At 38.7% G+C, this 20,052-nt stretch overlaps 3 protein-coding genes and 1 long non-coding RNA gene across 9 annotated transcripts in view; 2 read left to right on the forward strand and 2 right to left on the reverse strand.

Moving 5' to 3' along the window:
• Window positions 1-4,055: 4,055 nt before the first annotated feature.
• Window positions 4,056-9,583, reverse strand: LOC125948381 (uncharacterized). Its single transcript, XM_049674364.1, has 3 exons — window positions 9,425-9,583; window positions 7,150-7,297; window positions 4,056-5,255 (listed from the first exon to the last, which is right to left on the reverse strand). The coding sequence occupies exons 2-3, from the start codon at window positions 7,295-7,297 to the stop codon at window positions 4,693-4,695; spliced, it is 711 nt and encodes a 236-aa protein (XP_049530321.1). The 5' UTR covers window positions 9,425-9,583; the 3' UTR covers window positions 4,056-4,692.
• On the forward strand, window positions 8,243-14,525 carry LOC125948385 (uncharacterized). 5 transcript variants are annotated; one of them, XR_007468574.1, is made up of 4 exons: window positions 8,243-8,657; window positions 11,566-11,806; window positions 12,354-12,459; window positions 13,680-14,525. It is a non-coding gene; the product is annotated as an uncharacterized LOC125948385 (long non-coding RNA). The 5 variants fall into 5 exon arrangements; XR_007468571.1 differs by lacking the exon at window positions 11,566-11,806 and having other exon boundaries at window positions 8,243-8,663; XR_007468572.1 differs by lacking the exon at window positions 11,566-11,806.
• A 214-nt stretch (window positions 14,526-14,739) lies between these two features.
• Window positions 14,740-16,190, reverse strand: LOC125948377 (glucoside xylosyltransferase 2). Of its 2 annotated transcripts, none has more exons than XM_049674360.1 (3): window positions 15,923-16,190; window positions 15,546-15,856; window positions 14,740-15,467 (listed from the first exon to the last, which is right to left on the reverse strand). In XM_049674360.1, the coding sequence occupies exons 2-3, from the start codon at window positions 15,840-15,842 to the stop codon at window positions 14,802-14,804; spliced, it is 963 nt and encodes a 320-aa protein (XP_049530317.1). In that variant the 5' UTR covers window positions 15,843-15,856; window positions 15,923-16,190; the 3' UTR covers window positions 14,740-14,801. The 2 variants fall into 2 exon arrangements, with proteins under 2 accessions (XP_049530317.1, XP_049530315.1); XM_049674358.1 differs by having other exon boundaries at window positions 15,546-15,864.
• A 1,468-nt stretch (window positions 16,191-17,658) lies between these two features.
• Window positions 17,659-20,052, forward strand: part of LOC125948371 (dedicator of cytokinesis protein 7) — a 7,043-nt gene continuing 4,649 nt past the window's right edge. The window contains exons 1-2 of the mRNA XM_049674349.1: window positions 17,659-17,896; window positions 17,962-20,052. The exon at window positions 17,962-20,052 is cut by the window's right edge and continues 345 nt beyond it. Of these exons, the coding sequence (XP_049530306.1) occupies window positions 17,768-17,896; window positions 17,962-20,052 (2,220 nt within the window). The 5' untranslated portion in view covers window positions 17,659-17,767. The remainder of the gene's footprint in view (window positions 17,897-17,961) is intronic.

Below are 20,052 nucleotides of genomic sequence, written 5' to 3' on the forward strand. Positions count from 1 at the left end.
TGTTTGAGATACATATTATTTTGTGAACTGCTGAAAGTGCATTCTTCGTTTTTCGCCATGTCGCAAATTTTTAAGCATTAAAAATAAATTTTCTGCTGCGGATACACCAATGCGAATGGTACAGAAAGTCTTTGGTGACAATACTATGTCAAAAAAAAATATTTACAGGTGGTGCAAAGACTTTCAGGAGGAAGGTGTTGGAAAACCTTCGATTAACAAAAAGAGACTTTGCAGATAATGTTGGCATATCAAACATATCCGCTAATTACATTTGGAAGGATGTTTTTCATCTTAAGCGCGTCAGTGTTTGATCACGATAATGCACCATCTTACACTTCGTTGGTTTTCTGTGACTTTTTTGCCAAAATTTTCACTCATATCGTTACAATAAATCCGTATGCGCCTGATTTGGTTACATTTGGCTTCTGGCTATTAGACAAGTCCACAATTTCGTTCCGGGGACACTGTTTTGACACGATAGAGCAGATTCAAGTCGCTACGTAAAAGGTACCGAAGGCCATTCCTAAAGTTATTTTTTTCACGTGTTTCTAAAACTGGAAAATTCGTCGACATAAGTGCATTGTGTCTGGGAGGGATTACTTTGAAGGTAAAAAAAATAATTTGGAAGAAATATTAAGGAACTTTCAAAACAAATCCAATGTCACCTTATTTTTTGGACACAGTAGTATACTATAGCTGCCACGCATACGCTACGATATATACTATAGCTGCCACGCGGAACACTATACATACTATTGAAACAGGCTTCGCCGTAGGTCAACAGCTGAAGTCTGATATCATCGGATTCATGGCTATTGATGAAAGGCTATGCACCCTACACTTGCAAGGCAGATTCTCCAATATCAGCCTTATAAACGATCACGTTAACGGAAAATGCATAAATAACGTCTGCATTAAAAAAAGAAAAATTTGAATGGTTATAAGAAAAAAATTAAGACAGATAATTGAGATCTATAAACTGCATTTGGAAGGCAATTTTATCACTTATCACATACAATTCCGATTGCGCCGTGCAGCGTTCCAGTAGTTATTCGGAATTTTCGACATGACGGTCAAAAACAGTTTTGCACGCATGTTTCTCAGATATTTCTGGGCTTTTTCAATCACATCTCAAACCTTATCCGTTTTCGCCAAAAAGTTGTTACAATACATGATACGATTTAGGTTATCACCGTATTTTTCGATGGGATGCAGCTGGTGGACGTTGGGCAGGTTCATCGACATATCGATATTAACCATCCAATCTGGTCTAACGATCGCTTCGAGTAACAGATCCGGCCAGATCTCCGCGTTTTCGTTCTTATAGTGTTCCTTGGTGAACAGCGCAACCTCCGGCAGGCATTTTATTTTTATAAATATCCCCTTTCACGGCCAGTCCGGAGCCAAATACGAATTGCCAGCCATCATTATCTTCTTGGGGAAGTTAGTGTGTGGGTGGACTACCCTCCGGAGCTCACTTTCATCATGCAGGAAGTAAAATAAGAAGTGGCTTTCTAATGGATGTCATTCTGTATGAGTTAGGTCTCGCGGTTCACCACCACCGCCACGTGGCGATTCACCGGGAAAATCGAGTTGACCAACTTGTTCAGCTGCTGCCGCTGTGACATTACCTGATGCTCCAAAACGGTATTTCTGCCTTCTAACATGTATGTCTATGTTCGTCTGGTACTTCTGCATTTTTTGGTTAGTTGTACCGACCTACCGGACAATCGCACGCAGCGGTGTAGCCATTTTTCTGTCGGTGTTCCTCTTCAGCAGCCTTTGTAGCTTCTTGGCGCTCTGAGCGTCGGCCGTACGGAACCGAGCCATCTCTTGATGCTCTGATTAAGTCTCCGGCATCCACAAAGTGTCACATGATGTCCATTTTCAAAGCGGCGGACTACCGTTCTTTGATTGCGGAAATGTCAGAACAGAATAGCTTCACTATTTTCGCCATCACTTTTAGAGTTCATTGATAGAGTTTTCAATTTTTTTTTTCTATCTCTATCTATCTTAGTTTTTTCTTAGCACCATTAAAAGTTTGTCTCTTTTTTAAATGGAAACGTTACATTCTAGGACGCCGTCTTGGCAACACGAGATCTGGCTGGTTCGACGAGAAAAGTAGACTAACATAAAAATTAAGTAGACGTAGATTAAGTAAACGGAACATAAAAATTGTGCGTACCAAGAAGCGCAACAGCGGCATATGATGCACGCAAAGGGAATTATGAACAGCTCAGAAAAGAGGATAAGAAGCTCCCCCGGATTAAGCAACGCATGTGGCAGAGAATTACGGCCCCGCAAAACATTTTTAACAAGCGATAGCAGGATACCGAAATAAACTAAACTCTTAAGGGGGGGCTTCGGTATTTTATTTTAATTCTTCGTATTTATTTTTTACAATTTTTTATGAGCTTTTATCCTTTCAAGAGTATTGTGTAAAATTTTGGGATTAATCGAAGCAAAACTGACAAAGATATTGATTTTTGAAAATCCGCCTTTCATACAAGGCTCAAAGCATTTCGCAACTTTGAATCGCGATTCCCAAAACCTACGTTTTCAAAGTCGGTGCCCATCGTAGCATAAAAACTACTGGACCGATCGATTTGAAATTTTGAACACATAATCTGTACACTATTTGCCAGGTAGCCCCGTCGAGTTTTTGTTAAAATTGTTGATACTTTTTTTTTTGATAATTCTTTTAATTATATAAAACTCGTTTTTTGAGGCAACATCGAAAAAAGTAACACTTTTTGAATTTTAAAAATCTGCCAAAAATCGAAAAATAGGAAATTCAACAAAAACTCAACGGGGCTACCTGGATAAACTTATAATCTAACAAAAGAATACCCATTTGTATATTTCTGATGACTCAGCACGTAGCTACGATGGGCACCGCAAAAAGTACATTTTTGCAAACTTGCCTTTCTAAATTGGATGCCATGAACGTAGTTTTGATCAAATCTTCCCCAAAATAGAACCAGAATATTCTTGAAAAGTTGTAGTTTTATATGACATACACTTGAAAAAATTAAATTGAACGGTTTCTTCATTAAAAACCGTCAAAAATAAGCCTTTTTTTAACCCGAAATAACCAAAGTTCGGTTATTTCGGGTCAAAAAAGGGCTTATTTTTGACGATTTATTGTGCTGAAACCATTCAACTTTATTTTTTCAAAAGAATGTCCTATTAAATTACAACTTTTCAAGAACATTTGGTTCTATTTTGGGGGAGATTTGATCAAAACTACGTTCATGGCATCCAATCGAGAAAGGCAATTTTGCAAAAATGTACTTTTTGCGGTGCCTATCGTAGCTACGTGCTGGGTCATTTGAAACATACAAATGGGTATTATTTTGTTAGATTATAAGTTTATCCAGGTAGCCCCGTTAAGTTTTTGTCAAATTTCTTATTTTTCGATTTTTGGCAGATTTTTTAAGTTGAAAAAGTGTTACTTTTTTCGATGTTGCCTCAAAAAACGAGTTTTATATAATTAAAAGAATTATCAAAAAAAAAGTATCAACAATTTTAACAAAAACTCAACGGGGCTACCTGGCAAATAGTGTACAGATTAGGTGTTCAAAATTTCAAATCGATCGGTCCAGTAGTTTTCATGCTACGATGGGCACCGACTTTGAAAACGTAGGTTTTGGGAATCGCGATTCAAAGTTGCGAGATACTTTGAGCCTTGTATGAAGCTCTGTTTTTCAAAAATCAATATCTTTATCAATTTTGCTTCGATTGATCCCAAAGTTTTACACAATACTCTTGAAGGGATAAGCACTCATAAAAAATTGTAAAAAGTAAATGCGAAGAATTAAAATAAAATACCGAAGCCCTCCCTTAAGGTGGGGGACCCAAAATGTAAAAATTAAATTAAGGTATTTTGGAAGAAAGGATGACATCCCATTTAAAACCTTCCATTTCAGCACTAGACTTTTAATTACAATTTTTGAATTGTTTTCCACCCCCGACCCGACTGAACATTCAATTTTCTAATCTGACGAACGACGTGTTCTCTACCTCTACCTCTCTATTTCTGGTGTCACCAACGCTAGTTTGTGGACGCTAGAAAATAGAAATTACCACCATACATAGGCTTATATTCTTACAATCTGATTAAGGGGTAAAATGTTCAATGCACTATGGCGCCTGTGGGGATAGTGTTACCGGAGGGCTTTGAAAAAGTAATCAAATGATCAAATATTTCTTAAAAAGTCTATTTATTCAATAAATATACATTTACTGTAGTTGTCTTCGTTATGAGCCGTATGACTGATAGAGTAGAGTGTACCTTGGCACAGATTGCTTGCTTGCTATTTCGTCATCTTAATCAATTAACCGTTGCCTCACAGTCGATATTAATGAATGAGTCAAATGTGCATAGTAAGTTCGAAATGATTCGCATGATTTGTCACATTCTTGTTGATTTTAACATGATAAACTCAAACATGGCATTTTTGAAACTACTAGCAAACCGTACAAGCAGAGCACTACTGTACTGTATGTTGAATGTTTTTGTTGTAATCGGCTATGTAATGAGGAAGAGTACATAATTCAAAATTAGCAGAATTGGTAGCGGAAATAATTCAAATGAATCGTATGAAGAGGATCTTTTCCCTCGCGAGCAAAACTGCCGACATATCTCTGAGTCAGCATTCTCCAGGCAGTGGTGTTGCAGCGACAAATGTTTTATAAGACAATACCGGGGTTAGTAGCAGCAACATAGTTCAATAGTTCCTCAGAATCCTCGCAAACTACTGGTTTTTCGTGGTAACAAGCAACATCGTGCCAGCCGATTCCATCATTGTATACATTGTTCAAAATTGACAAACAAGATTCAGTCGTCTGATTGATATCAAATTCGGCATTGTCTGGCTGTGGAATCTTCTTATGACCCGATTTGCTCCAAGGGTTGTAACCCCATCCATTCGGGATCTGGTTAGTAGCGTGTATCTTTTCTCGGTTGTTCGACCAGAACCAACCGTAAACATTCTTCGGCTCCAGGTCCGGACGTCCTTCACATCCCTTAAAGTCACACAGACGACCGGCGGTCCAGATATAAGGCACATCGTTTTGTTGTATTAACCGGAAAATGAGATTATTCTCCTCCTGTGTTTCAAGCGAAACTAGATCCATACAGTACTCGCGGCAAATGTTACGACCATCCAACCAATCGACCCGCTTGTCTTTCAGTGCAGGTACGTGGGCGCTGTAGAAATAGTTATGCCCACGATAGTTGAATTCCTTAGGACCTATTGAGAATATTAATTAAATCATATAACAAAAAGAAAAAGAGAAAAAGGAAACAAGTAATGAAATCAAACGCAATAAAAATAGGAATCATCATTTATAGATCTTATTGAGTAACAAAAATGTTCAACACCAAAAAAGGGTAAAGATCACCCAAAACCCGCAATATTACGTGTCGATGTGTTAAATGTCAGCGTTTGTTGCCATCGGCGCCTGATTCGTCGCGGGTTGATGTTTGCTAAGAGCCACTCTTTATAATCACCGTGCACGCATGTTCCACAATTCAAAAGTTACCAAAGCGTTTATCATTCTTCTCCTCACCGATATTAATCCCTGCAATCACTCTCACCCCGATATTCCTCGAACGAAAATGCAAAGTTCAAGTGCTTCATTAATTATTTATGAAGCACCATTTCAAGTTTTACCTCTTAGTCATAAGTCTGGTGTCCTTATGTCCCAAAGGTGAACTGTTGTTTAGATTCGCTATTTACTATTTCAACATCACGGGTGAAGCAACCTTTACCGGATATCCTCTTTTAATACTATTCCACTATTGTAGCATTCGTATTCTTAAGTAACGTCAATTGTAATGCTACATTTAAACAAGCCATTCTCATTGCAACCACTTTATTTTCGTAGTATTCAACTATCACAAATAAATGATCAGTTTTCTCGTTAAGAAGTTTGCTCGAATATTGAATATTGAATGTTTTGTTCACAATTATAATAGTCTACCCTACTTTTAAATAGTATTGTGAATATTTTCCATTGTCTTCGACAAAACTAGACTCTGTCGTAGTATCTAGGCCACCGATGAAACTTGATGGCATCTTGGGCATTTTATCTGCGCAATTATCAACGTTCCCGTAACATATGTTTGGTGGTATAAAAGCGAACTGTCTCAAGCATAAATGTAGTTCAGCTAACCACACCATCGTCAATTATCAGTGCTGGACACAGTTGGGGATGGTGAAACATGGTAAATGTGGTCATAGCAGATTCAATATGGGGTCGTAAGTTCCTTCCCAGAGACAGCATTGAGAAATCGTGCTCATTAACACCGATACATAAAGGTCGAAAGGTACCATTGAAATCGTGTGGACATCGATGGAAGAAATCCGTCAATGGTTATGGACAGTCTGCTCATCACCATCCTGTGACTGTCGACGGGGTTCCCCGTTTTCTACGCTACACAAATACTTTGAATTAATAGCATAACGATCGGCTACCCATAAAAAATGCGGGGCTAACTAGTTCTTCGTCCATAACTAATCCACGTTTGGAACAATTGTTGACAAACATAGTAAACATTTGTTGCTAAATTCTTTCCTTGTACTGGCTTTACATTTTAATAATTGTTTGTTCATTTTAACTAAATCATGACTTGCCGAAACCTTTGTAATCCACATATCAGAATATCAGTGTTGGCAATAGCTACCTAATACTGTTTTTTCGTTTATTATTCAATTCAAACCTCTGTACTGTGTTTCTATCACTCAAGGTCCTGTCGCTCTTGCCGATGAACCGGTCAGTAGTGTGCAAAATGTAGACGTGACAGGAGTTTTAATTTCCCGATTTTCTTCTATTGATTCATGTATGTTGCGTTAAAAAATATTACAGTGTTTTTTGAGTATTCAAAAGGGTTTGATTGGACGTGAGCCTAAATGTGTTTTTTACAGAAGTGAATAAATAACTAAGTGAGCTAGCCTAGTTAAGTAAGGAACCTCAGGAAGGATTGATTTAATCGCGAAGCATTAGTCTCTTCATGTATATTACATTTTGTGGTTCTTAGTGCCTGGCTGAATTGTTATTGTAAGAAATTCTGTTAAGAATCATTACGTATATATACAAAATTCTTCTAGAACAGCTTCTCCAAAAACTACTCTTTATACTTACGAGATGCACATTTCTCTGGTACTGGTAGAGACAGAAATCGACCTGGTTTTTGAAGTGGTTGGTTCGATTTCACTTCGTTGATAGCAGGTTTTGGTTCGGCAAAACATACGACGATCAAAGACGCCATCAAAAGTAGCAGAGTTTTCATCTATATTTACAAAGAAAAAGAAAATCTATCATCAACCATCATCCATACAAAGCATAAAAATACATTGTCCACCTATCATGATTGCTTTTATGGGTCTGTGCAACGCAACTTATTATATGACATCGTTTGGACTTGTTTCCTACGCGTCTGCGATAAGTGTTAATATATTAAAACTTCACCTCGCATTAGTTTTTTTAAACTTCTTCGAATATAATGGGGATTTATATATCCAAGTGACTAAAATGCCCTTTTCATTGATAAAATTCGTCAGATTTAAACAATGAGTCGATTAAAAATATATGCTTTATCATAATTCACTGTTAACGAAAGCTGATGCTTCACCGTTTTTATTTCGAAGCGCAGCGAGGAGTTGATTAAGTTACAGCGAACTTTTGCTCTAACTATGTGAGTCTTAACTTAAAGATCATTTAATGTGCCGACGACTAATGAATGTGGAGCCATACAATTCTTGGAAAAAAGTAAATTCCGATTTAAATCTAAACCTCACAATTTACCCCAAATATAGTCTCTTGGAGTTAAATGCATATTCGAAAATCAGCTAGTTTCTTGCATTTAAATACTTAAAGGGTTGTTAACCATTTAATATCCATAGATAACTTTTGCTGTTGGCCATAAATCGCCACTACAGTTATAAAACAACCAGAACCAGATTAACCAGAAAATTGCGAAAACATTCATATTCGTTAACGCCATCGAGCAGATCTCTTGGGTACGTTTCGTGTATCAAATCACACAGTGTGTGGAGGGTTACAATACAGTTCGAATCTCCTCTTGCATTACATCACTCCACTCCGCCACCACCATCCACCACCATCGATCATTGTTGGGTTGCATCTATTCCTTTGTCATGCAAACCGTCCAGTAACGTAAGTGAATGGTGATGTCGCAGTATTGTTCTTTGCTGTTGTTTCAATAGATGTACGATCTTCTGTGTAAAGATTGAGATAGAAGCACATACGGTTGGAGTCGTGCACATCACTATATGGCTGTAAACCACTCCAAGATCACTTATTGCGCATATTCACAGAACCGATTGCAATGAAACATTTTATAGTTTGTGTAACTTGCGATCAATGTTAGCAAAGCAGTTAAAAAACACTGTATTGTCGAACAAAGATATTGTAGTTCCTTTATTGAGGCGATCAAAAGAAACATTTGCGATTCCAGCCAGAAAAAAACGGTGCATCGGAAAACGAGTGATGGAACAACGATTAAATTCGAGTCAGCTAATGTGATCAACCAATAATGTGGGAGTTTACTTTACATCCTAGTACAGCTAAAGTGCAACAGCCAACAGCGATCAAATATTGGTGTAAAATGAATGATATAATTCCACACCGTAAGAGTAAATATTATATATTTCCTTTCCAAAACCATTTATTTAAGTTGAAAACTGATTCGTGCTGGAAAAAGTGCTACAGTTAACAAACTTTAATTACTGTGGGTAACCAAAACCAATAATTCAAAATATATATTCAAAATAGATTTTACGAATAGAAATTGTTTCTTTTTAACAGATGAAGTTGACATTGTTCGACAATAATAGTTGAGATGGTCCATCATTTCAATAAAAAACGAATTTTAAAATGAGGACAAATCAAAATCATGAACATATCGTACTAATCCGTCAAAACAGTCTTTTTTACTTTCAGGGTTTATTCCATGTTATTAAACAGATTATAAAATATTCTTCTCACTTTGGCAAGCTTAAATTATTTGAAACTATTTACGCGTATCATGTCGATTTTGAATAAATAACGAAATATGGACGCTTCATTTATTAGATATTACAACATTTACTTTAGGGTCTGCCACACATCGTCCATAGCTAGCTATCGCCAAAGTTCATCCCAATAGTTAAACTACACGAGCATACACTTTCAGTACACAATCGTACAATACACGATTCATTGTTGGAATACCGACGAAGCACGAAAAATAACCATTATCATATCGAACCATTGAAACCAGAACCGATAACAAACACATGAACTGCACATAACTGTATAAACATAAAGTACGAACTGTTACTACATCCAACCGAACACTTTCTTTTGCTTAGCGAGAGCACAATGTGACCAATCAGTGTTACTTATGCATCCTTACCTTGAACGCACTGTTTCTCTATTCGATTTAATATTTGGGTGAAGATGCTCCAAGACTGCCAACGCTTTGGCCAGTTAACTCTTTTTATCTAGATCGGTGGAGCCTCGAACGAAAACAAAAGTTTACTCCACAGATTGTTGAGATTTTATAGCTGAAAGGCTCATGCGACCGATAAACCAACACTCTACCACGACTTCGAAACTACACATACGAACGTAGAGAGTTAATGTTAAAGGGGCTATTGGGGGGTTAAAGGGGTTTAATGCTAACCGGTGCTCCAACCGGATGAATAAGTCGCAGTGTAGTAGTAGTGTGTGGCTACAGTTTGAGCCCGATTTGGGAGCCGCTTAAGAGTGTGCGAAAAAAGGGGGGACTTCAATTCTTACGCACGGTAGATCCGTCATCTTAGCAGCTTCCACAAAGCAGTTGGAGTTCGGCATGTACAGAGACCATTCACCCGACCCTATCCCCTCCCTAAAACTATGCTTGTTTAAGTGTGTTTGTAACATGCAACATGATCTACCACGTGTGCATAACTCCCGCTGGTTTACCTTAAAAACAATAGTCCTGTTCGTTGAAGATGTGCATGATCTACTGTATAGGTCAGAAGCCTTTACTCCTTTTTAGAAGCGTTGGTTTGTGTGAATTAAGTTGTTCTTTATTGACGTTTGTGAATTTTCGACAACCCATTTGTTACTACCTTCTGGTGCGTTTGAAAAGCACCGACAAAACATAAGTTTCTGACATGTGGAGTTTTTTCAATGAAGAAAAGATCATTCAACTTACGGACAGCATAAAAGAACGTCAAGATAAGTTGTCAAGCATTGATCTTCTTATGATAAAGAAAATTGAAAAATATTTGTCCATGACAATTTGTAACCGGATGTATGATTATGGATGAAGTTGCTTTCTGAGTTGTAAAGCCATCAAATATCATCTTGAATCTCTTGCCAGTATCTCGAAGTTTCTCGAAATCGTGTTAATTTACAATTGGTATGCAAAACGCATCACGGCAAAATTGATAGAAGACGCACGCTCCAGTTCAATAGTGACACATGAAAACTAATCTCATGCACACACCTCACGATTCATTTTTGTTTGCAATTATTATAAGCATTCATTACGAAGTAAATCGAATGGCTCAAATCCCATATGGGAGTTACAGATGCAAACTTTCTCAATCGATCGATTCATTACCCGGCAGTCTTTCGCTCATACCACGTGTCATCACGGCATCACACCGAAGCTTTTTGAAAATTTCACATTATTGTGATTTTTTGTTTATTATTCATATTTCTTGAACTCATTCGACTCATTTAAATATAATTTGATTGATTTAAAACCTCTACTCAATGCTAATCAATGGATATCGAACTATCCAAAACATTCTTCCAGAATTATAGAACAAGCAAACCCAACGATCATGAAATGATCTTTACGATGGGGCAATGCTCATTCAATACGAACAAAGTTGCTCACTAGACAGCAAATGACGGTTGTGTGTGTGCGATACTCAAGATGTACTCAAAATGGTGTCATCGCTGCGGTATGCTATTCGTTGATTAGCTGTTCCTCGTTTGAAAAGCGATTTTTTTAATTTACAGCGACCACATTATGTGACTGCTTGGAATTCATCACGTGTGCTACACCAAACTACGATTCTGAAATGCATCACGATGGAAACGAATTCCACAGTCACGGCGAACAAGTATTGTAGATAATCTCATTTCTAACAAACATTGGTTTGAAGTGAATATTACACAGAAACATTATAAGTTGAAGAGTATTGAAATTGTCAACATGAAGAGAGCGTATAATAGAAAATTGGCATTGAAGATTCATGTTGGTCTTACTCTGGCACATGTGTGTTCAACATCCAGGACTAAACTTGCTTGCTAAAATAATAGTATCTAATCATCGATTGGACCTATATTACGACCAAACAAAACTAAAGGTTTCTGATATAACCTAAAAGCGTCGATGAAAAAAAGGTTGATCGGTGACACGGGGTAGTTGTTACCTTTCCGATGGTATTGGAGATCCAATGTCATACAGCGACATTTTGCGTAAATGATGCGTCATCCAGTCATGAGAAATGTTTATACAGAACCGCGTTTTTTTATAATCTTCCAACGACTCAGGCTGGCTGTACATTGAGGCATACTTAATGTGAAACACGTTTGATTGTCAGCTGGCGCAAGGAAAGTGATCCATTCATTATATTTACACAATCCGACGAAAGATCATTAACAGTTGTTTAGACATGTAGAGTCATATTAAGGATAGTAATATTGAAAACGCTTTCTTTGAAGCATTCGAATTTCCTTTCAACATGTGTATCTTTAGTCAAATCGTTCAAGTCAATCGTTGTTCATGTTCAAGGTAAATATATTTCCAATAAATAAATAAAGGTTAGTAATGAACCAAGACGAAGACGACCTTAAATATCTTGAAAAACTTTACCCGAAGATCGTGCGTAATTGCAGTAACGTGTCATCAATTATCGGCGAGGTCAATGTCAAAACATGCTAGTGGTAGAAAAAGGCTACAGAACCATTAACAACATTGCTTGTTTTTGCTAAGAGAGAGTCTTTTTTAAATAACCTGCCGATCCCTCATACCACCTGGAAACAATGATTTGAAGACATGCTGCTTTCCTTAGACATCTTTTCTTCTTAAATGCAAGCGTTTCAAGCTAGCCTCTACGGGGTACACGGTTAAATACCTTTATTTTCAAATTTTTATCAAATTTAAAGCTCTACCCTTCATTCATATGCATACAAAACAAGATATTTTGTACGGATTATTCTCCAGCAGAAAGGTCAGAAGAATCTTAAATTATGCCGGGTTCAACTCCTAATCTAATAAAAAAAATCATAAGATATCGACAAAAAACACACTATCAGATAAACTTCTTTTCGTTTTTCAGAGAACATGTCTAACCGGATTTCACAGCATGAGAAGTAGCTTGCTGGAGAAACGAACACCTGTCTCTGTCTGGATATTTAAACACACTCTTATACCATTTTCAAAAGGTATGCTATACTGTGAGAAAAACGTAATGGAACACTCTAAATCGAATTGTTATGTAATAATCATAATAATATTTACCAAATGTTTTTTATTCTTCACCTTAAATACCTTAGTGTTTTGCATGCAATTACTGAACCTCAGACTGAAATACTGTCCTGTCAATCTAGACTGAGATTCTAGGCTGAAATTTTGTAATTTTCATTAACAAAAATCGGGACTATGTCAATACATGAACTATTATATAATAATTATTTACCCATATTTAATTATTAATAGATTATATTTTTTAAATAAAACATTGATTGTGAACAAAAACAACAGAATGGAATCAGGGTTAAGTCATGTAAAGATTTTAAGAAGCTTTATTAAATCAAAATGATTTATTTGCCGATATTTGACATAAAATGACTATTTAAGACACAATTCGATAACGAAAAATAACGATTCGATACCTCTATACCCAATAATGCGCAAATGTTTCAACCCATGGTGATATGATGTTTAATAGAAACCCCAAATGACCACCAGCCATATTAGACCGGGCCTAAAACGGTGATGTACCAATCAAACAATCAATATAGACTTGAGATGTTAGCTGTTAGCAGTACCTGCTTTTTCTCGATAGCAGAGACATTCGACAAACAATGGTTACGCAACCAATACTACCTGCGCCTCTTGATCAACACTTAGCCGAAGGTTCCATATCCGAGGTTCCTTTTTGAGTTTTCAAGCAATTATTTTTGGGGTTTTCATTACAGAAGATCCGTAAACTTATACCAAGAGGGATACAGTAAGCGTTGAAAGAAGCTGTTGCCAGTTGTTCGAACAATAGCATTGGTCACGTTTATCGTGAGATCGAAGATCACAACCGAAGGCTGACGGAATAATTAACAGTTTTTATTTCTGCTAATCAAATTTGGCGAAAGTGAAAAGTGTTTTACAGTATTAGGTGTGAAATGCATATTTTTGCCGTAATTTCGACCCGGATTTCCACAGTAATGCTAACAAAGATCATTACACCTTTCAAGAGAATTCAAAGATGAAGAGACAATTTTGAGTTGTTATTTGTGGTAGAACGGCTTATGAACATTCTTTAGGATGGGTCCTGGATTCTTTCTTTTTCAATAACTTAACCATTTTTTACAAATACACACCGATGTTAAGCTAAGTTAAAATTGGTCGACATCACACAAATAAAGAGGATCGATATCTTTCTTCGCAGCATCAGCCGACTATACCTTTGCTTCAAATGTGGAAGGGTAGACCGGATTAACCTTGACTCATTTTCGGTACAATCGTCGCTGTGGGCCTCTCTTACGTCGCTTCTCTTGCGTTACGATGAATGCGGCTGCAGAACCAGTATAACACGGACACAAACACCCAATGCTTGTTACCATTGCGAGAAGAGAGCTTAGGATGCTCACCTCGATCGACTACACATCCATTTTCTTATCAGTAGCACCAGCCTGCAGCCTGTTGAGCTATGTTAGTGATCATTGAAATTCGGCATAATCGTCCCATATAACAACATTTATGTTTTGGAATAGAAATGCTAACCTTATCATAGAAACACCAAACGTAGATAGATATTGTATAAATATATGTTGGGACGGTCCAAACAACTATTATATAAAAATGGTATATCATTTCGTTAAAATCGTTCTATAACCAGACTTTATAAATCCGTGATTATACCATTATCACAAAATGTGTCGCAGCATAACTGCCACTGACTTGTTTGTGTTGTAGCTAACTTTGGCTCAACAACATTTACCGAGCAAATGCGACTTTACAAAATTGTTCGAAACCCTCGTCCGTGGTTATCTCTCGGGATTGCCACTATGAAAATGACCGCTAAGTGCAACTTTGCGAAAGCAGTAACACCATCGCCGGCTATTCGCCACAAAGCTGCGACCTTTACAAAAACGATAACTATTACCCAGCAACTTTAGGAAACCTCTCTCTACGTGTCAGATTGAACTTTCCTCTCTTGCCCTTTCCATTTCCCGGCCATCTCTTCAAACAGGTTATCGTAACCTCTGGAACGATTTCAGAACAGCCAACCTAACAAGGTGCGGCGTGAGCAATGAAGCGTTCACTTATAACACTTATAAATGGAATTTATAAATGATAGCGTGTCTGAGCGTGAGGAAAAACGCAGAAAATCTTACAATAAAAAATACGGTTTGCTCGTCCTTATAAATGTTTTAAAAAATTCTTACAATAAGCGCCCTACTGATTTATTTACACGAATGCATTATGTATGTACAATATAAAAAAATCTCGAGGTCTTAAAGAAATGTATATATATATATAGTAGATTTGTCAGTTTTATCGGAATTCTCTACGTCATTCCGTCAATTGGTTTTTTCTTGAAATGTTTTCGTGGATCGTACAGGAATTTATCCAATAACTTATCACAGTTTGAGTGACTCGGTAGCATCAAAGATTCTTCGATCGTGCGTATAACGTTCTTATATACGTCAGTGCCGAAAGTGTATTCTTCAATCGTCGTGTATATGAGGTTAAAGATTGGCTGAGCTTGCTTGTGAAAATATCCACGGTTCCCGTGAATTATTTTTACTCCGTCGGGCGCATCACATACGGTCATATACATGCAGTGATCAGCTCGGTAATTCCATTCGCACGGAAACACGTACAGCCGGTCTGGATGATAGTGGAACAACACATTCAATATGTCTTGATCACCCCAGACTAGCCGCAGGCGATACTCGCGATAAATCGGTAGGATATGGTCCTGCCAGCTAAACTGCCGCATCCTCGTGAGATTCATCAACATGACACCTGAATTCACACCGAGGTCACCGTAGTACGGATGACGAGCGAATCGATTATACCATCCCGCATTCTTATCCTCATGCTCGGGAGCCATACCAGCGAATTGAGATGCGTTGAATTGACGAAAGAGATTCCATATCTCTTGTACCGACGACAGGAATATCGTATCAGAATCTATATATAAAACTGCGTCCAAGTGTGACAATAGGGACTAAAAAAGAAATGTTGTAAAAAGAACAAAATTAGTAAACAAAAGCAGCGACGACCGATACTTAACCAACCAACTTACCGGTAGAAAAAGTCGCTGAGCGGCGCAAGGTTTAAACAATTTTCTCCATTCATTTTTGTTTGCACGTGGGAATGTTAGGGAATGGATCTCGTAAGTGAATACCCGATCGGTAAGCTGTTGCCAATCGTTTAGTTTTTCCATGAAATTAATTTTCAACTTTTCCTCTGCTATCACAACAAATCGTAAAGGAGTTCGATTGTGGTTAAACATTATCGCTGACTTTAACATGTTGAGTGCTTCGTTGTGACGCTCGTTGCACGCTACAACAACTAGGGAAATTTCAGTCCTGGTTGCCATCAGGTTTTGCAAAGCTGGAATGCTGGAAATCATACAAAATTTCAGTTCATACAGTTTGAAAGCAGATGGCCTTGTCGTACCTGTCGTTGTCTTTGAATTTGGTGACTCCTCCTGCTAGAATCAAACGACCACTCATATCCTGTGTCCGGGTGCTCCGGTCAACAAGTTGGTTTATGTAGTACCAGATAAGTAAGCACGATGTTATCGCAAGGAACAAAAAGTACGCGCGTGTCCTCATTTTCCAACGTTTTTTCCAACGCCAATATCAATGAGCAGACAATAAAACACCGTACCGCCCCATTGTCAAAAAGGTATGAAACCGGGTCTCTTAATGTTTAAGAGACCCGAAATTGTTCTAGTGACGGGTCTATTAAGCGTTAATAGACCCGGTTACATACCTTTTTGTTAATGGGGCGGCACCGTACCAAAACACCGTACCGGCAAATGACATTTGACTGATAAGCGCTCGCTAGACGAGCGCGCGAAGCCAAAATTTATAAGTCTGAGGCAGACGGGCCGTAAAGTCTAGCCGTAAACCAAGGTACTTTAAAAAGACAGGTAGCTTTATCCAGAACAAATCCTCGATCGTATTTTAGAAAAAACTTCAGAGTTTGACATTCACGGGATGGTGGGATGTTTACTTCAGGAAAGCTCTTTTCGGAGCTGTTTTCGCTTTTCTGTGGTATTACGACAGTTCAAATTCACGAAAAGTGGCACGAAAGTTAAAGTTTATGCAAATATTCTCAAAATTCTTCCTAGTGTTTCAATATGGTATCGGTCCGTAGGTCTTGCCACCCGGCCTAGAACAAGAGCTAGCTAGCGTTCCTGGACCGTGCTCACTCGCTGTAAAACACAACTCGGTCGCTCGAATGATCTTAAATAGAGAGATGAATCATTTAAACATCCGAAAAAGAGTGAAATCAGGTACTTTCCTTGATAAAACCACCAAACTTGTCCATATCTTCTTCTTCTTCTTCTTGAAACTCACGTGGTTTTGTTGATAAAAGCGCCCTGCTATGAATGTCAAACAAATTCAAAATGGTGACCTGTCAAAGTGGTTAAGAAGCTACCTGTCTTTTTAAAGTACCTTGCCGTAAACCGAAAAATATGTTCCAAAAATTGTTGAGTCCAATTAAAGTGCAACGCTCGTTGAATCTCGTGAGTTATGTTGCTGAGCAGTGGGGTGGGCAGAGACTCGCCGGCAGAGCAATTTCGGGTCTCTTAAATATTAAAGCTGCTTTCACATCGAGCGCGTTTTTAAAAACGCCAAAGTTGGCGTTTTTTGACGCAAAAGCTTTATTTATTGTTCACACCTAGGTTGCGCGAAGGTCCATTTAAAATACACGAAAAATAGCACCATATAACCACCGCCACCTTATCAAATCATGATAAATAGTTTAATCTTCACGCAAAACAGTTATTACCCGGATTTCAACACATTCCTACCAAAACAAATTGCAAAACCAAAGGGCAACGCTGGCTTGCTTGCGTAGCCTGCTACAGTCGGCTCAGAACCTGTCACAATCTGTAGATTTTTACAGATCCGAAAAAAAAAACGCCAACTTTTAAGCTCTTCAAAAGTTCCAAAAAATAGCTTTCGGTGCGTTACGTGAACACTTCCATATATTTTGATGTGATACAACCGTGTTTTCTGCGTCAAAAAACCTGCTGCGTCTATTAGTGGCGTTTAAACGCGCTCGATGTGAAAGCAGCTTAAAAATCTACAGATTGCAATCGGGTAAGCTGGCTATCTGGGAAGCTGAAAAATGTCAAATTTCCTTTTTCTTCTTTATAGCGTCTGGCGTGAATCGAAAATCGAATTTTTCTGCGTTCTGTAAAAGGAAAATTCCCATTTTGACTCCATTCCTTTTTTACCGCAAAAATTCCGATTTTGAAATCCACTATCAATCCGCGTGCATCTGTATATGATGGCGTCAGCTCAGCGTGCGTTTGTGTCCAAGTTGACCAAACATAACTCCTCGGACATTCGTAAAAATGTAGCCAACTATCAACTGATGTCCAAAAGCGACAGCAGTTCCGTGTGTTCGTCGTCGGTGAGTTCGCCTACTCGTGAATCCATGCTCTGAATTGCTTATTTTATTTTCAATTTTTACTACAGATATCACTGTGTGATCTCGTGGAACCGATCGACTACGAGGAATTCTTGACGCAACACTCCAACCATTTGCAGAAAGATCCTTTGAGGTCTATTTTAGATTTCCCTTCCAGCGATGTACAAGTGAAAATAGTGCCTCGCAAGATTCGTACCATCAAGCATGTCATCCCCAAGGAACCGCTGGAAGAGCTACCGTTATATGTCCAGCATTGTGTCGATTGTTTTACCAGGCCTTGGAAAGTCGTCGAATTTTCTGCCCGACATCATTCTGGGTCATGCAACGCATTTGACCGTAAGGACAAGGGAGCACTCAGCCCAACATCCTCGTATCATCAAGAGTTCGAAATCGATCGAGAGCTGGGAGTGATGAGCAATTCTTTGGAAGAATCCGTTACGTCTAGCACACTGTACGTCAGTGAGAGCTGTACACCCAGCAGCCGGCAGTCGATCGCGAGTCTATCATCGGTATCGACTTGCACGGATACGCTAACACCTCGTGGGTCGTGGGCGTCCTTTGATCTGCGAAGCTCTGTGAATGATCCACTAATAACGGGGGTGTTAGACCGTATTTCACCGGAGAGTGTAGACCAAAGTAATGAACTGAAACGGCAAGAAGCCCGCCAGCAAGCTCTTTTTAACCTATATCCGAGCGCTGAACAGACGATCGAGAAAAGACTCCCAGCAGAAGTACCGATGGAGCATCTAGGAAATCGTATATATGTCAAGTGCTTGCATTTAAAACTGGAACTAGAAGTGGAACCCATTTTTGCCTCGATGGCGATCTACGATGCCAAAGAAAAAAAGAAATTGTCGGAGAATTTTTATTTCGATATGAACTCGGAATCTTTGCGGCGAATGTTGGTGAGTCACGTACCATTAGCTGATATTAGCACACAAGCCCGTGAGGCCGTTTTCGACATTACGAACCCGAGTAACGAACTTTACCTGGTTATAAGGTTGGAAAAGGTGCTTCAGGGTGATATCAAAGATTCGGTTGAGCCCTATCTTAAAGATGACAAGGATAAGTATAAGGATAAAGCAAAATCTAATGCATCAGATTATTGCGAACGGCTTGGCAAATACAGGATGCCATTTGCCTGGACCGGTATTTATTTGTCAAGTATTTTCAACGGAGACGGCGTGGACAAAGAAGATCGTGAAAGTATCGCATCAGCTTCAAGCTCGAATAGTTTGGATCGTAAATCCTCTACCAGTAGCTTCGATCAGTTCCGTAAGCGTGCCACTGATATGGGAACACTAACGCGTCGCGGTTCATTGGAAAGAAAGATGGAAAAACGTCGTTCGTGGTCTCCAGATGATTTTGCAAACAGTATCGAAACATTCCGACCGATTACTATTACAGTGGCGAGCTTCTTTAAACAAGAATCGGAAAAAATGAAAGACGAAGAACTGTATAAATTTCTACCGGAATTGAAACGCCCTGCTGCATTGATGAAGAAGCATAAATGCATACCTGGGTCTATTAAAATAGAGATTTCGCCAGCACCAGAGGAGCTAAAGTATGCACTGACGCCGGAACTAGCCAAAATAGACCCTTATCCAGACGCGCACACGCGTCCCGTAAAAGAAATTCTAGAATTTCCATCAACAGCAATCCTCAATCCACACTATTCGTATCGAAACCTTCTATTCGTCTCAATGAAAGAATTGAATTTCTCAACAAGGGCAGGATCAGCGCGCAACATTGCCGTTAGGGTGCAGCTGATGGCAGGCGAAAAGCAATCAGATGCACTGAAAGCTATTTTTGGTAAAAGTTCATGCGCTGAATTTAGCATGGAAGCATATAGTGCAGTTAACTATCACAATAAACAGCCAACGTTCTATGACGAGATCAAGATTGAACTACCGGCCAATCTCAAGCAAAATCATCATATACTTTTTACACTATTTCATGTGTCCTGCCAAAAGAAACCGCAAGAAGTACAAACGAACGTCGAAACACCGGTCGGGTACACGTGGCTGCCGGTGCTAAAGGACGGTCATCTGAACGTTGGTGATTTCAATCTGCCCGTTATGGTCGAGGCACCGCCAGATAGTTATTCGTTCATTCCTCCTGATGTACAACTTCCTGGT

The sequence above is a fragment of the Anopheles darlingi genome, chromosome 2 (assembly GCF_943734745.1).
Source record: "Anopheles darlingi chromosome 2, idAnoDarlMG_H_01, whole genome shotgun sequence".
Classification (NCBI taxonomy): Eukaryota; Metazoa; Arthropoda; class Insecta; order Diptera; family Culicidae; genus Anopheles; species Anopheles darlingi.

Bases quoted from the DNA above. Each gene is read 5' to 3' on its own strand.
- LOC125948381 (XM_049674364.1), bottom strand. From the start codon at position 7,297: ATGAAAACTCTGCTACTTTTGATGGCGTCTTTGATCGTCGTATGTTTT. The intron at 5,256-7,149 runs GTAAGTATAAAG...TATTCTCAATAG, and splicing joins ACCAGAGAAATGTGCATCTC to GTCCTAAGGAATTCAACTAT.
- LOC125948377 (XM_049674358.1), bottom strand. From the start codon at position 16,080: ATGAGGACACGCGCGTACTTTTTGTTCCTTGCGATAACATCGTGCTTA. The intron at 15,865-15,922 runs GTACGACAAGGC...TATGATTTCCAG, and splicing joins AAATTCAAAGACAACGACAG to CATTCCAGCTTTGCAAAACC. The intron at 15,468-15,545 runs GTAAGTTGGTTG...TTTCTTTTTTAG, and splicing joins CTCAGCGACTTTTTCTACCG to TCCCTATTGTCACACTTGGA.